Below are 13266 nucleotides of genomic sequence, written 5' to 3'. Positions count from 1 at the left end.
AATATTAACATTACAAAACTGTAAAAACAGGATAGTACTGTTTCTCATTATGTAATTTGGAATAATGCTGTATAATATGTAGCTAAATCCACTAGTTAATAAGTAAGAAGTAGGACAGAAGGTATGTTATCCCTGTGGCAGAAGTGGGTGTGTGTTTGTGCTGAATTCTGATGTTTGGCTTTGGAGAACAATTAAATAAGAATCATGTTTAAAAATCAGAAATAACTCCAAATAAATTTTTTAGACTTCATGATAAATTTCCTATTATGTATTTAATTAAAAAAAAGTATATTGGCTAGGAAATAATGGTTTGAACAGCTAACAAACAATTTGGTTTTGCTAGTAGGAGGTAGAAAATAGTAAACATTTTATAAGATGAAATAAGAGGATTGGTTGTAATAGAAATGTTTTAATATTATTGATTGAAAAAAGAACCCCTCCCTCCTAATGCCCAGGTTTTTATATCCTGGACCATGCATGGAGATTAAGTGTAGGTGAGGGATATGCCTTTCTTTTGTAAAGTAAGGACTATGCTGAAAGAGCAGGTGGAATGGAGAGTATGCATTAAGTAAGCTGGGCTGGTTCTCAAACAGATTCCTTGGGGGGAGGGGGAGATTTCTAATACAAATTGAGGATCTGGGGGGTACCTCGGTGTCTCAGTTGGTTGAGCATCTGACTTCAGCTCAGGTCATGATCTCACAGCTTGTGGGTTTGAGCCCAGCGTCCAGCTCTGTGTTAACAGTTCAGAGCCTGGAGTGTGCTTTGGATTCTGTGTCTCCCTCTCTCTCCGCCCCTAACCCACTGGCATTCTGTCTCTGTCTCTCTCAAAAATAAATAAACATTAAAACAAAAAAAAGTTGAGGATCTGGAAACTTATTACCTTAAAATGCTCCTCAGATTGATTTTCTTGCCTAGTACCTCTTGGAAGGTCTTCACATACCCTTGGAAAGCATTCCTTGGAAAGTCTTTATGTGCCCATTTTAAAGATTGCTTGATATAGTCAGACCCATACTCTACTGGCTCTGATTATACATTAATCTGGGACAGCATCATAAATGTCATGGGAATAAGGTGGAAGACTTGGTGTTTTTGGAATAAAAGAGGGTTCAGAAAGAATTCAGAGAGGATGGCCCCCAGTTGATGTAGTCATAATGGCCCTGTATTGGTCCTTGGCTTTGCAGTTCTAGAGACATGATTTTATCAGTCCACAAAAGTGATCATGTTTTGTCACACTAAATCAAACTTACAGGAAGTTAATGTATAAAATAGAATGCCAGTGAATTAATTTATACTCTTAGCCACCAGGTAGACTGGATTCTCTCTCCTGTTGGGAAACGTATGTGGAAAGATCAATTGTAATCAGAATCCTAGGAGTACAGTTTTTTTTTTTTTTTTTTTTTTTTTTTTTTTTTTTTAAGAGAAAGAGGGCAAGCAGGGGAGAGAGGCAGAGAGAGAATTCCAGGCAGGCTCCATGCTGTCCTCATGGAGCCCATCACGAGGCTCAAACCCACACACCATGAGATCATGACCTGAGCCGAAATCAAGAGTCAGAAACTTAACCCACTGAGCCACCCAGATGCCCCAAGGAGTACAGATCTTGAGCATGGCTACTGTTATCAAGCTATGATAACCTGATGCATGGCACATAATAGGAGCTCAATAATTGTGAAGTGAATGCACCTATCCTTTACAGGTGCTCATGGGGAAGTTTGGGATTCTAGTAGACCAACCCAACATTTGATTAGGTAGATTTTTCCTTGTTCCTTTTAAATTACTATATCATATAGCTATTAAATCCAGTAAAATTTTATGTCAGGAGATTATATAATTGAAACCATTAAGTTTTATCTGTCCTCTCTGAGCCTGGAAAATGGTACCGTTTGTTTGTAAGAGATTGGACATTCCTGTGGTCTAGTGGTAATGGTGGTATGGCTGAATGATATTTTAAAATTCTCTCTGGTGGCCAAGAGTGTACTGCATAAAAAGAACAACCTTGGGTGACTCAGTGCTGGCATTTTGCTGGAGGTAAGACATCTTAATTAGGGAGCCTGTGGCCTGGCTAGATTTGGGGAAGTGTACTATAGTGAGAAGAAACAATACCCTAAATATCGTATACTGCCTTGAAAAATAGAGAGACAAGCCTTTTCAGATTCCAAAATCATTAGGAATAAGATGGATAAATGAAAAAAAAATTTTTTTAAGTTTATTTATTTATTTTGAGAGGGAGGGTGCATGCATGCAAGTTGGGAAGGGGCAGACAGGAAGAGAGGAGGCCAAGCAGGTTCCATGCTTAGCACGGAGCCCAACTAGGGGCTTGATCTCATGACTAGGAGATCATGACCTAAGCTAAAATCAAGAGTCAGAAGCTCAACCGACTGAGCCACCTAGGTACCGCATGAAAAAATTTTAAAAGTCCTATCTGGAAGCCAGAAGACACTTTGTTTCCTCAAACCTTTTTCCAGCTCTAGGATAAACTACGGAGACAAAGGAAAAGATGTCAGGCTGAGGAGTTTTATTTAGTATTTTAATAATAATAATAAAAAAAGACAATACAGAATCCAAACATTTCTTTTTACAAGTTCAGATACATTTTTTCCCCAAGTGCAAAATACTCTATGAACTGCATCATTTACTGTTTATTGTTGATTGTGTAGGAGATGCTTACTATATTGGCAGCAGTGGAAGGCAGATATAAATACAACATTTTGAGATTTTTTTTTTTTTGCATTAAAAAGAAGCCTCCCACATGATAATGATTATTCTCTGAAACTTCAGTTTAACTCACACAGAAGAATAAAGTTTTCAGTTTGTCCAAACTGCTACAATTTGTGTTGTCTAGATAAGCTGATAATAGAACTGGAAGTTCCATTCTCTCTAATCATATATCTTCTTAAAGGGTTCCTAGTCCAAATAATGGCCCAAGCGCAGGGTGCGCGATCTTTGAGACAGGTCAGATTTAAAGATATCCTTGTGTTGTTTGCTTCCACTTTTCTTTTATTGTGCTTTAGAAAGAAGCCAAGCAGGTTAACATTATTTTCTGCTTATGGTCAGTTATACTCTGTCTCCCTTCCCCTAGTTTGAGCCTGTTATATTGAGGTTAAATAGCGAATACAAAAGTTTGAATGCTCTATAATGTTTTCTGACATTTTGATATACGACCATCCAATCCACTACAGAGTCCCTTCAAACATGAATATGGAGAATACTTCTTACATATAAACAATTTCATTAGGGACAGAGACCATGACTGTATTCCTGAATTTGCAGCAACAAATCTGAGCCTTCATTACCTCAAACTAACTCAATCCTAGGGAAGTCAGAGCAGTGTCTGCCTCTGGGGATTTATAGCCCTGGGGCAGGGCAGCTCAAGTCCAGGCTTTGGTCAGTTCTCTTCTGACTGTGAGAGTTCCCTCACGTTTAGGGAATGGACCAGGCCTAATACGGAAAAAGGGAAGCAGAGAAGTGAAAAGGGATTGCTGCATTGATGAAGATTGAAGTGCCTTTCTGATATGCATCACTTGGTGCTCAGAGCCCTTGCAGAAATGGCTTCCCACTCCCAGACCCAGAGCAGCGCAGGTTTTGTACTAGGATAAATGAGGCCTCACAGTACTGCAGTCCTGTTAACACCCCCTCCTGCAGAGAGGCCTCGGGACTGGTTCATGAAAGTTCCCACGTACACCATCTTCTTCCTTCCCCACACTGGTAAAAACCTCTTTTTCTGTCTGACCTGTAAGGGTCTAGAGAATCCCTGAGTGTTGACTCCTCATTCAGTCCACTGAAGCCCTAGTTTGATGCCCTAGGATTGGCTTCCTCCTAGGTTCAGCAGCAGCTTTGCCTGGATTGTTAACCCCCAAGTGGGATGACCTAAATTAAATGTGGACATTAGCAGGTCATTCCCTGCTCACCAGGATCTGTCTTGACATCAGTTAAGAAGCCTAGTGGTCTATACTTTCCATGCTGTGGAAATCATTTGCAGTTCCCAGAAACCATGGAATAAATTATCGGAGGAAGTAGGTTTATGTGTATATATGGGGTGACAGGAAAGGAGGAGAGCAAGAAGCAAGACCCTGAAGGCATAAATTGGGAACTACTCTGTTTAACTTTTTAAGAGAGATGCAAAATGGTAGGGAGAGAATCAGAAAATTATCCTGGCTTCTGGTGGAGAATTAAGATGGTCAGAGCTGATTCAAGCAGTTTTCATGGCATTTCCTGGGAAGTGTGGATACTTCTATTAAATGACCATTTTCTTGCTTGGAAGTAGGTATTTTGTATCTTTTGCAGAGCACTCTTTGACTCAGAGAGACAAAGGAAGCCAGATATTCCACTCCTAAGAGCCATGGCATTGGCTAATGGATATCAGGGGAACTATCTGGGACATTGGTTACCTACTGCCTAAGGCTGTCTTTGGCTGGTGAATGCTACTGATTAGGTAGTGAGGGGATGGTGTAGGCTTCTTTATTTAGTGTTGCCTCTCCTGGGAGGAGCAGTAGCCTGGACGGTCAATTACAAATGAACCCTAGGAGTTAATTGGTAGCCTTTGATTGAATAGGACTACTTTGATTGAATAGCTTTGGGGGAACTAAAAGGAGCAAATGGGAAATAATTTTATAGGCAGCAGCAGAATGAGGGGAGAATGTGTGCACGATGTGGGCTTGGGCATGGACTTGATTCTTCCTTTTGAAAAGCAGTAATGGAGGAAGCTAGGCTTGAAGTCAACGCCGAGAGGGAATGGCAAACAGGTAAGGTAGGCAGAGTGGCTAAGGTCAGGCAAACTTCATGCCTGGGTAACTGTCCGATTCTTGGTTCCCATAGCCATAGCTTGTCTCTGGCCTCAGGGGCCTGAGTCAGCCCATCCCCAGGGGGTTTGTCCTGTGCACATCGGGGAAAACAGGATGAAGGCAGGGAAAAGATGGAGGCTTTCCCTACTTGGGAGTAGAGAATCACTGACCAATTCATCGGCCTCTACAATCATGAGGTCCATGCTGAATCCATAGAGAGGCATAGAGATGGCAGGATTGGTTTAGCAAACATAGGTCCCACTCCTTCCTGCTCCATCAAGTCCCCAGAATTACTCTCCTACACATCAGGTGCCTCTGAGCTACAGTTCTGAGTTCCCCCAGCTGAGGGCTCGAGAGGTCTGGATGGCCACTGGTGGGGGAGCAGAGACAGATGTTCCAGCACTCAAGGTGTTCATGAGATTCAAAACTTTTTTTCTTCCACTTCAGACATACACTCTTCTCTCTTGGGCAGCTATAAATAGGGTTGTTCTAATAGAGGAAAAAGAAACAAAAACAAAAAACAAAACCAGAAAACAAAAACCCCTCCCTCTAGACAACATAGGAAGACTCAAAATGATTGCACTTATTAGATGTGGACAGGGTGGGCAGAAGGCTCGCCAAGTGTGCACACATTCCTCTTGCTGCCCACAGCCTGGGGCCAGAGGTAGGTGGCTCTGGGCTGGCTGCAGAGCAGGGTCCTCTTTGGTGGAGCCCACAAGCCATCTGGGGCTACAGGGAAAGATAACTCTGGGGCAAGACCCAGGCTGGCTTCTGGTCACAGCCATGTTTCTTTAAGGACAACACTTAGCAAGGGGAGTAGGGCTCCCCCAGGGAGCACTTAGGTAGGGGTGAGGAGATGGCTGGGCCAGGAAGATAAGTAAGAAAAGAGATTAGTGTTTGAGGCTGGCTTCCCAATTGTTCTGTAGGCTAGTTCTTTAGATGATACATTTTCTTCTTTTTTTTTTTTTTTCTTCATTTTTTGGTGATGCTTTAAAACCTGGTTTCTGTCCTGCAGAGAGCTATAGTCTTTCTCTTGGGGAGTGACAGCGGCACATTCAACGTGGTAATGCCTGCTGCTTTTCCTCAGTCAGCTGGTGTCCACTAGCCCAGTGGTCTGGGCCTTTTGTAAGCCCTCATGGATTGGACACCAGGCAGACATGTGGGGGAAGAAGGAGAGGAGCTGTATAGACAAGAAAGCCAGCTGTGTGGGCAGTCCAGGGCTCAGACCATGTGCCCCAGAGGACCGTGCTGGCAATAAGCCTACAAGTCAAAGGCTTCTTTGGCAGAACCCTGGGCGGGGGGCACAGCCAGGGGACATTTTGGCTCCTGACTAGCAAGGCACAACCCTATAATGGCAGAAGCTCTTCTTCCCCCTCCTCATTTCCTACTAGACCCACTTCCTTCAAGGGTTTCTATCACCCTTACAGGCTGATGGGGCCAGGGATGTGAGCTGGTAAAATGGGCAGTGTGGCTGGGAACGGGACACTGTTCTTTCACCCCTCAGGGGGAATAGAGCCAGCACTTAATGGCTTTTCCAGGGGGCATATAGGAAAAGGGAACGCAGTGAAGAGAGAGAGAGGGAGAAAAAGAGAAGCAGAGAGAGACAGGAAAAGGAAGCTAGAGATACAGAAAGGGAGACTGCTTGGTCTATAGTGATTTTTTTTTTTTTTTTCTCCAAAAAGAAAGAGAGGAGAGAATTCCTCATCTGAGGGTGGGGGCTGCTGGCTCTGAGGGCTAAGGAGTCTGGGGGCTTTAAAACCTGGGTCTTGGGCCTATGGGCACTATTTGTAGGGCCTCAGGAAGCTGGAAACTTTGGAGCGGAGTAGCTTGATGAAGGATTTTGGCAGCATCTCCTTGTGTTTCTCTGTATACTTGAAGTAGTTCTGGGGGTGAGCCAGCACCTCGAAGAAGGCCTTGATGAGCTTCTTGTCCTGCAGAGGATGGCAGGTGGTAATGTCAGCCTCAGCATTGGGGGTGGAAAAGAGGAACACCAGCCTCGACTCAGAAGCAGCCCCTCTTGATGCTAAATAGGCATGCCCAGAAATGAACTCTGGATTTTCATCCCCACCATCTGTTCCTCCTGTAGAATCCTATAACCTAGTCATTGGCAGCTCCACCCTTCTATTGCTCAGGTCCCAGTCCTTGGAGTCATCCTGAACTCCTCTCTCTTGCCCACAATCACAGCAAATCCTGTTTATTCCACCTTCAAAATATATCTGGGGTCTGACCATTTCTCACAGTCTCCATAGCTACCACCCTGTCCAAGCCATGTTCTCTCTCACTCGGACTACTGCAGCAGCCTCCTAACTGGTCTCCATGCTTCTACCTACCCTTGTTCTTCTACGGACTGTTCTCCCCTACAGCAGCCAGAGTGACTTTTTGGTTTTTAATTAGATCATATCCTCTTTCTGTTCAAAACACTTCTCTGGTTTCTGTTTTCGCTCAGTAAAGCCAAGTCCCTTGCATGGTCCGTAGGCTGAACATGATCTGTACCCCACTCTTTGTCCTCCATGCTGCTTTGACTTTCGTACTCTGCTGAGCTACACTGGCCTTCTCAAGGTTCTTGAGCATGCCACACTGCTCCCATGCTCCTTTCCTGATCTTCTAATGCGTAGCCCTTTACCTTATTCAGGTCTTTTCTCAGAGGCCTTTCCTGACCATTCTGTCTAAAACAGCAACACGATGTGTGGAGGGCCTCCTAGGTGCCAGGCACCGTGCACCGAGACTCAGATCTTCTGGCTTCTAGGCTAGTATTCTGATTTTTAAAATAAGAAGTGGGGCTTCTAGCCTCTCATCCCAACTTCAATCAAAACAACTCCACTACTTTATGTATTGGAGTTCCACAGCACATGTGAAATAAGGGTTCAGATGCTTTAAAAAATGTTTGAAAAGCATTGCTGAAATTTTTTTCTTTGTAGCCTGCAAGTCCGAAGCAATTTTTGTCATTGTGTCTCTTATTTTGAGGATAGTATAAAAATGATCTTATTAATCATAAAGATAAAACTTTTCCTTGCATTGATCATTTATGAAGGGTAATACTGTGGCTAGGACTGTAGTTTCCTAAGTACGATTTTCTCAAACTGGGATCCACAGACCAGGTGTTTAGTTCATTCTTCAGTGTTGGTAACATTTCTTTTCCTTTAAGACAGATCATATTGAATGGACTCTGAGAAACACTATGCTAGATCTGCTCCTTTTCTGTGGGAACTGAGGAAAGAGGAAGGGAAGGAAGGTACTTAAGCAGAAGTATCTTTCTATACCTCATTTTCCCTGTATTTCTTGGTGAAACAAGTAGGGGACATTTCACTCCTCATCTTCCCTTTCTCTTCCCCTACAGTGTAAGATAGTACAGTCAGATGGGCTTGAACTCATTGGGCAAACTCAACTCTCTGTGCCTCAGTTTTCTTATCTGTAAAGTGGGAATGATGAAAGTACCTATTTCATAGAGCTGTTGTATATATCAAATGAGAATATTCATGTAAGCACTTAGCATACTGCCTGCACATTGTTTATATGGTCATTAAATGCTGGCTGTTCTTGTGCACATTCACTTGCCTTTAAAATCTCCTGGTGGTTTTCAGACGCATAGAGCCGGCCATCTCGAACAATGTCTTCTACTAGCTGCTCATAGTCCTCTGCACAATCAACCAAGAGGAGGGGTTTAGGGGTAGAAACAATTCCTGCTCCCCCTGCTCCCTCAAGACTCATGAGCCTCCCCTTTCTCACCCACCTCCCTGGCATTTGTGCCCTTGCTCACCATCATAGGTGACGTAGGGGATCTGGAAGCCACGAGCACTGTTGGCCTCGCTCGTCTTGAAGTTGATCCAGAGCTTCCTGGAGCGGGCCGTGAAAGCAATGGGGCGCTCATAGGTCTGGCAGGTCTCATAGGTGGTAATGGAGGATGGGGAGGCTGGGAAGGCAAGCAGCAGGTCAGGGAAACAGCAGAGCAGGCTACCCAAGCCCTCCTGGAGGAGGGCTGAGTGGGGGAAGGAGTCATGCTGACAGAGACTCTCCCCCATACATGTACTTCCCCCACTCCCCAACGTACACAGGTCCTCTCCCACTGCCCTCCACTTGTTCCACAACTCCTCTTTGACATCCAGGCACTCACAGAGTGTAAGAAACTTGACATTTAAATGAATGGAATGGCAAAAATGCCAGAACAGGAAAGTGAGACACGTAACACTTTTGGAGTTCTAGTCCCAATGCTGGCATTCTTAACTCTGCTCTCCACCAATCACAGAGCACATTCATTGCTGTTTTCCTTTGTTAGCTTCTCCACTTCCAAGGCCTCCCTTCTCACTGCCCTAGTTCTTCCTGTACCAGTTTTTCCCCTCTCTGTCCCTCCCTCCCAACCAGATTTGAACTGCCCTTCCCTGGCCCAGCCCTGCAGCCACCCACAGTTCTTTCTCATGACGAGGACGTCCCCACACTCATCCTCAGATGGCAGGAAGATCTCGGGTACCACGATAAGGATCTTGCGCTTGGGTGGGGGGTTGATGTTCCAGACGCACTCCACGCCAGCTGGGTAGTTGCCTGGGTAGTTGGGGGACTCGATATAGCCAGTGAACTCACCCAGCTCCCCACCACACTGGCGATCTGTAACCAAGCCCAGATGGACAGAGCAAGAAAGAGAAGGGAAGTCAGTGGGGGAATGGGTTAGGGATGTTGAAGGATTTTGAAGTGGAAACCAGACACTGTAGGCAACTGCTTTCTGTTTCATCATCTTCAAGTTCTGGGTCCACCTTCCTTCCTGCCCTTTTAGTACCTTCTCATCTCACTTCACCTCTCTCTGTCTCCCCATCACCTATCTCCAGGGAGAGGGTGCCATGGGGCCCAGCCCAGCAAGTGGTCTTAAGATTGAGTGGGATGGGAGAGATGGAGGGTGGGGCTTTCCTGCCCATCCACTCCCTAGCCTTGCTCCCTGTTGGTTTACTTGCCCCACCCCCCACCTCTTCCCATGCCCGCTGTTCCCAGACCTCTCTGCCCCTTTTTCCACAGCTTGGGCTGCCACGTACTCTTGCACTGGGCCACACTGGTGGAGCCGTCAAAGTCAGTGCTTGTATTTCCTGGACAGCGGGTGCAGAAGTTCTGACGGAAGTCAGGCTGATAGGAGCCCATAGCACAGCGGATACAGCGATGGATGGTGGTGTTGTAGTAGTGACCAGGGGAGCACTGGACTGCAGGCGAGGGGGAAAGGTAGGCGTTAAGATGGTAGGCAAGTGGGAGTTCTGGGGCATGGGATGAGCAGGACACAGGAGACTGAAGACACCAAAGTTCCTTCCGAGTCCCAACCTTTCTTTGTCATGCCAGAATTGAAGCCTAGGGAAAAACAAACTTACAGAGTGGTTGGCTACCATGCCAATCCTTTTCTTTCAGGCACTGACTGTAGTGCCAAACTTCTAGAAACTCATTGGTAGTATTGAGGGGAATGTGCCACCAGTTCTCCGAAGCAGAGGGGTAAGTGGCACTGTTATTTATTCCCTAATTCCCAGACTTGGGACTGGTGGAGGGTCAGGATGTGTCCTATGAGCAGGATGGTCTGGTTGGTCAGGCAGCTGGGCCTTTCCTAGTTTGGGGAAGATGGTGTGCCAGCATACTCAGGTCTACTCTGAGGACTTGGAGAGTTTTTTTTGTAAGTAGTTAAAGTTGGGGAGTCCCCCAGTGTGTAGCCCATTCACCTTTGGTGTCACAGTCTTGGAAGGAGATGGCCCCCTCATGCTTGGTGGTGAGGCCCCCACCACAAGGGAAGCACAAGGTCCGTCCTGCTTCAGGTTGGTACGTGCCGCGTGGACATGGCTGGCAGGGCTTGAACCCATCAACAGAGTATTGGCCAGGAGAGCACTGACCTGCAATGAATCAAGGGCCCAACTCTGATGGGGATGGTCCTGGTCATCCCCACGGGGTCACCCAGTCTCAGGGGACAGAGACACACAAGCAGGATGTTGACTAGGAGAGTGGTCTGGAGCCTGGGCCTGCCCTTGGGAAATCCCATGCCCATGGGCGTCCCAGTGCCCACCCTACCCCACTCTATATTGTTTGTTCCCCTGGCACCTGCACATGTGGTGACGTTGGTGGCTCCGAGAGGCCCGTGGGCATCACTCCCAGGGCAAAGGTCGCAGGAGAGCTGCCCTTCTCTCTCCTGGAAGGTGCCCGCTGGGCATGGCACACACTGCTCCGTCTGGCCGTGGTAATACGTTCCCTGCGGGCAGCTGACTGAGGGAGAGTCGGCCGTGCTAGCCACCCCGCCCCCCTATTTCCCGCCACCCAGGCCTGGGATTCCCCTTCCCGCTTCCCCAGATTCAAGGAGAATCTCTTTGTCTGGGAATAGACAGAATCCTGCTTGGGAAGATCAGGGGCCAATGCCATGTAAAGGAGGGTTGATGGCCCCTCTGGACATGATATCCCTCTAGATTTCAACCTGGGACCAGGGAGAGGATGATGACAGGCAGGAGGGTCTTGGCTACCTCACAATTTGAGGTACAACTGAGGCCGTAAAGTGTCCTGCTCTCTGAGTCAGGCCCAAGTTGGGCCTTCCCCGTTCCCCTGCTCCCCCGCTCCCCAGCAAGCTCCCTTACCACACTTAGCCCCAGCACGGTGCTGCCCAGGCCTACAGGCCTCTGCTGGCTCAGCTCGCTCCCCAGCTCCTGGGCCCGGCTTGTGGGCTAGTTCATAATCAAGGCCTGCCAGGCGCAGCAGGAAGCGGTCCTGGTTGATGGACTTTCTGAGCATCTTCAGGGACCCTTTCAGCCTCCGTTCCATTCGCTGTCGGAGGCAAGGCAGTCCACAGCCAGCTGGTGATAGATGATGGTGTGAGTCAGGGAAGGAAGAGAAAGTGGCTGTGAGCAGGAGGGCAGGGAGCAAAGCTAGGAGCTAGGAGGGATGTGGTAAGAGAGACTGGCTCCTGGGCTTGGTGTTAGGCATGGTCTGCCCTTAGTACAAACTCTGCCCCTTCCCTTTGCTGCTGAGACTTGTGGTTTCCCCACCTCTGACCCCTTGCTTTCCACCCTCCTTCCTGCAGTGCCCCCAGTCCCACCTGTGGTTTCTTCGGCTCTGACCTCTGCCTCCAGTTCCAGGGTGAGCCGAGTGACTTCCTTGCCTGGAGGGGTCCGGGCCCGCCGGCCCTTGCCCTTCCGAGAGGAGTCACACTTGAGGTGGATAAAGGTGATCTGGCAGTCAGAGCAGGGGGCACCACCTGGGGGAGAGGCCTTGTCAACCCCAGGGGCAACCCCTGGGGACAGAGAAGGCTCTCACTCCCAGCTCTCACTTTCCCACCCTAGCCCAAGCAGACCTCACCAGATCTCCACAACTGTCTCAGTTCACTTTTAAGGTAGGATACCTATTATTTGGTGGAGGGATATCCTGGGACTTCTTCCTTGGGCCCTATGCCTACAAGTGCTTCTTCCCTCTGCTCTGTCCAGAGTTCAGGATGCCAGTGGGTTTTTAGAGATCTCACTAAGCAGAGGAGCTGAGGGGTGGGGGAGGGGTGTGGTGGCCAGACAACCCATTGGAGGGGGGTCCCCAGTCCAGACCTGGTCCCGGGATTCTGCTGGCCTCCTCCGTTTTGCCTTTGTTTCTCAGGTGCAAACGGCATTTGGCATCCTTGATCTTGAAGGAGGCCCGCTGTTTAACCGACAGCACTGCAGCCTCTAGAGGGATGGCAGAAGCTCAGCACAGCCTGGGGGCGCCGAGGGGGGTGGGTACTGCTGTGGAGGGTATTGAGAAGCTGGGCAATAAGCCACGGGCTTGGCTGGAGAAGGATTATGAGAGCCGGGGGACTCAGATGTTAGGGGCAGAGGGAGCAAGGCAAAAGGGCTGGAGAATGACAGAGCAAGGAAGGGGATCCAGGAAAAAGTAAGACCAGGAGAATTAATGAGGAGAAATCGGGGTTAATAAGCAAGAGAATAAGGTGGGAACAAGGCCTCTGGGCTGGTGCTCACCATGGCAGTGGTTGGAGTTTGTGCTGTTCCCGGTGTGGCCAGCTCGGGCTGGAGTGGCCCTGGGGCTGGGGGTGCCACAGCTCACCGTGAAGCCATTCTCAGACTCTGAGAGAAGGGGGCTGTCACAGCTCTGAGCTGCCCGCCCCCAATGCCTACTGGTTGGAGTAATGCAAGGGAAGCAGGAGAGCTACCTGAACAGCCAGCCTTTCCTCCCTGCCAGCCCTACAGCAACCACCTCTATGTACCTGGCAAAAACCGGGCCCGGGAGGGGCAGGTCAGGGCACAGGTGTCCTTCTTGCCAGACCGGTTGCAGCTGAGCATGGCTTTCGAGGCACCAGGACTGCTCTGACATTTGACCGGCTCTAGGAAGGGGAGAGAGACCTGAGGAGGAGAGGGCCTTCCTCTCCCACCCTCTACACTTGGCTGGTTTGGGAAGAGCATTAGCTACATGCAGAACTGTAACTGTAAACAGAGACTGATGAAGGGATTCGTCACCAGAAATTTCACGTCAGTAACTCAAATGGCTACATTCTACTCCCCTACTACCT

At 48.0% G+C, this 13266-nt stretch overlaps 1 protein-coding gene across 7 annotated transcripts in view; it reads right to left on the bottom strand.

Moving 5' to 3' along the window:
- Positions 1-2497: 2497 nt before the first annotated feature.
- SCUBE3 (signal peptide, CUB domain and EGF like domain containing 3) overlaps positions 2498-13266 on the bottom strand; it is a 38735-nt gene continuing 27966 nt past the window's right edge. For 2 of the 7 annotated variants that reach the window (XM_086706652.1, XM_025925292.2), the window contains 12 exons: positions 12964-13080; positions 12719-12823; positions 12311-12427; positions 11815-11973; positions 11357-11572; positions 10833-10994; positions 10460-10627; positions 9797-9958; positions 9180-9377; positions 8536-8688; positions 8334-8413; positions 2498-6709 (listed from right to left, as the gene is read on the bottom strand). In XM_086706652.1, the coding sequence (XP_086562778.1) occupies positions 6560-6709; positions 8334-8413; positions 8536-8688; positions 9180-9377; positions 9797-9958; positions 10460-10627; positions 10833-10994; positions 11357-11572; positions 11815-11973; positions 12311-12427; positions 12719-12823; positions 12964-13080 (1787 nt within the window). In that variant the 3' untranslated portion in view covers positions 2498-6559. Of the gene's footprint in view, positions 6710-8333; positions 8414-8535; positions 8689-9179; positions 9378-9796; positions 9959-10459; positions 10628-10832; positions 10995-11356; positions 11573-11814; positions 11974-12310; positions 12428-12718; positions 12824-12963; positions 13081-13266 lie in introns of those variants that run through there. The other 5 variants (XM_086706653.1, XM_086706655.1, XM_086706654.1 and 2 more) reach the window with 5 other exon arrangements.

Source organism: Puma concolor, chromosome B2 (genome assembly GCF_028749965.1).
Source record: "Puma concolor isolate L17-30 chromosome B2, mPumCon1.1.hap2, whole genome shotgun sequence".
NCBI lineage: Eukaryota > Metazoa > Chordata > Mammalia > Carnivora > Felidae > Puma > Puma concolor.
Note: the sequence above shows the minus strand (reverse complement) of the source record. Positions and strands in the feature narration are given on the sequence as shown.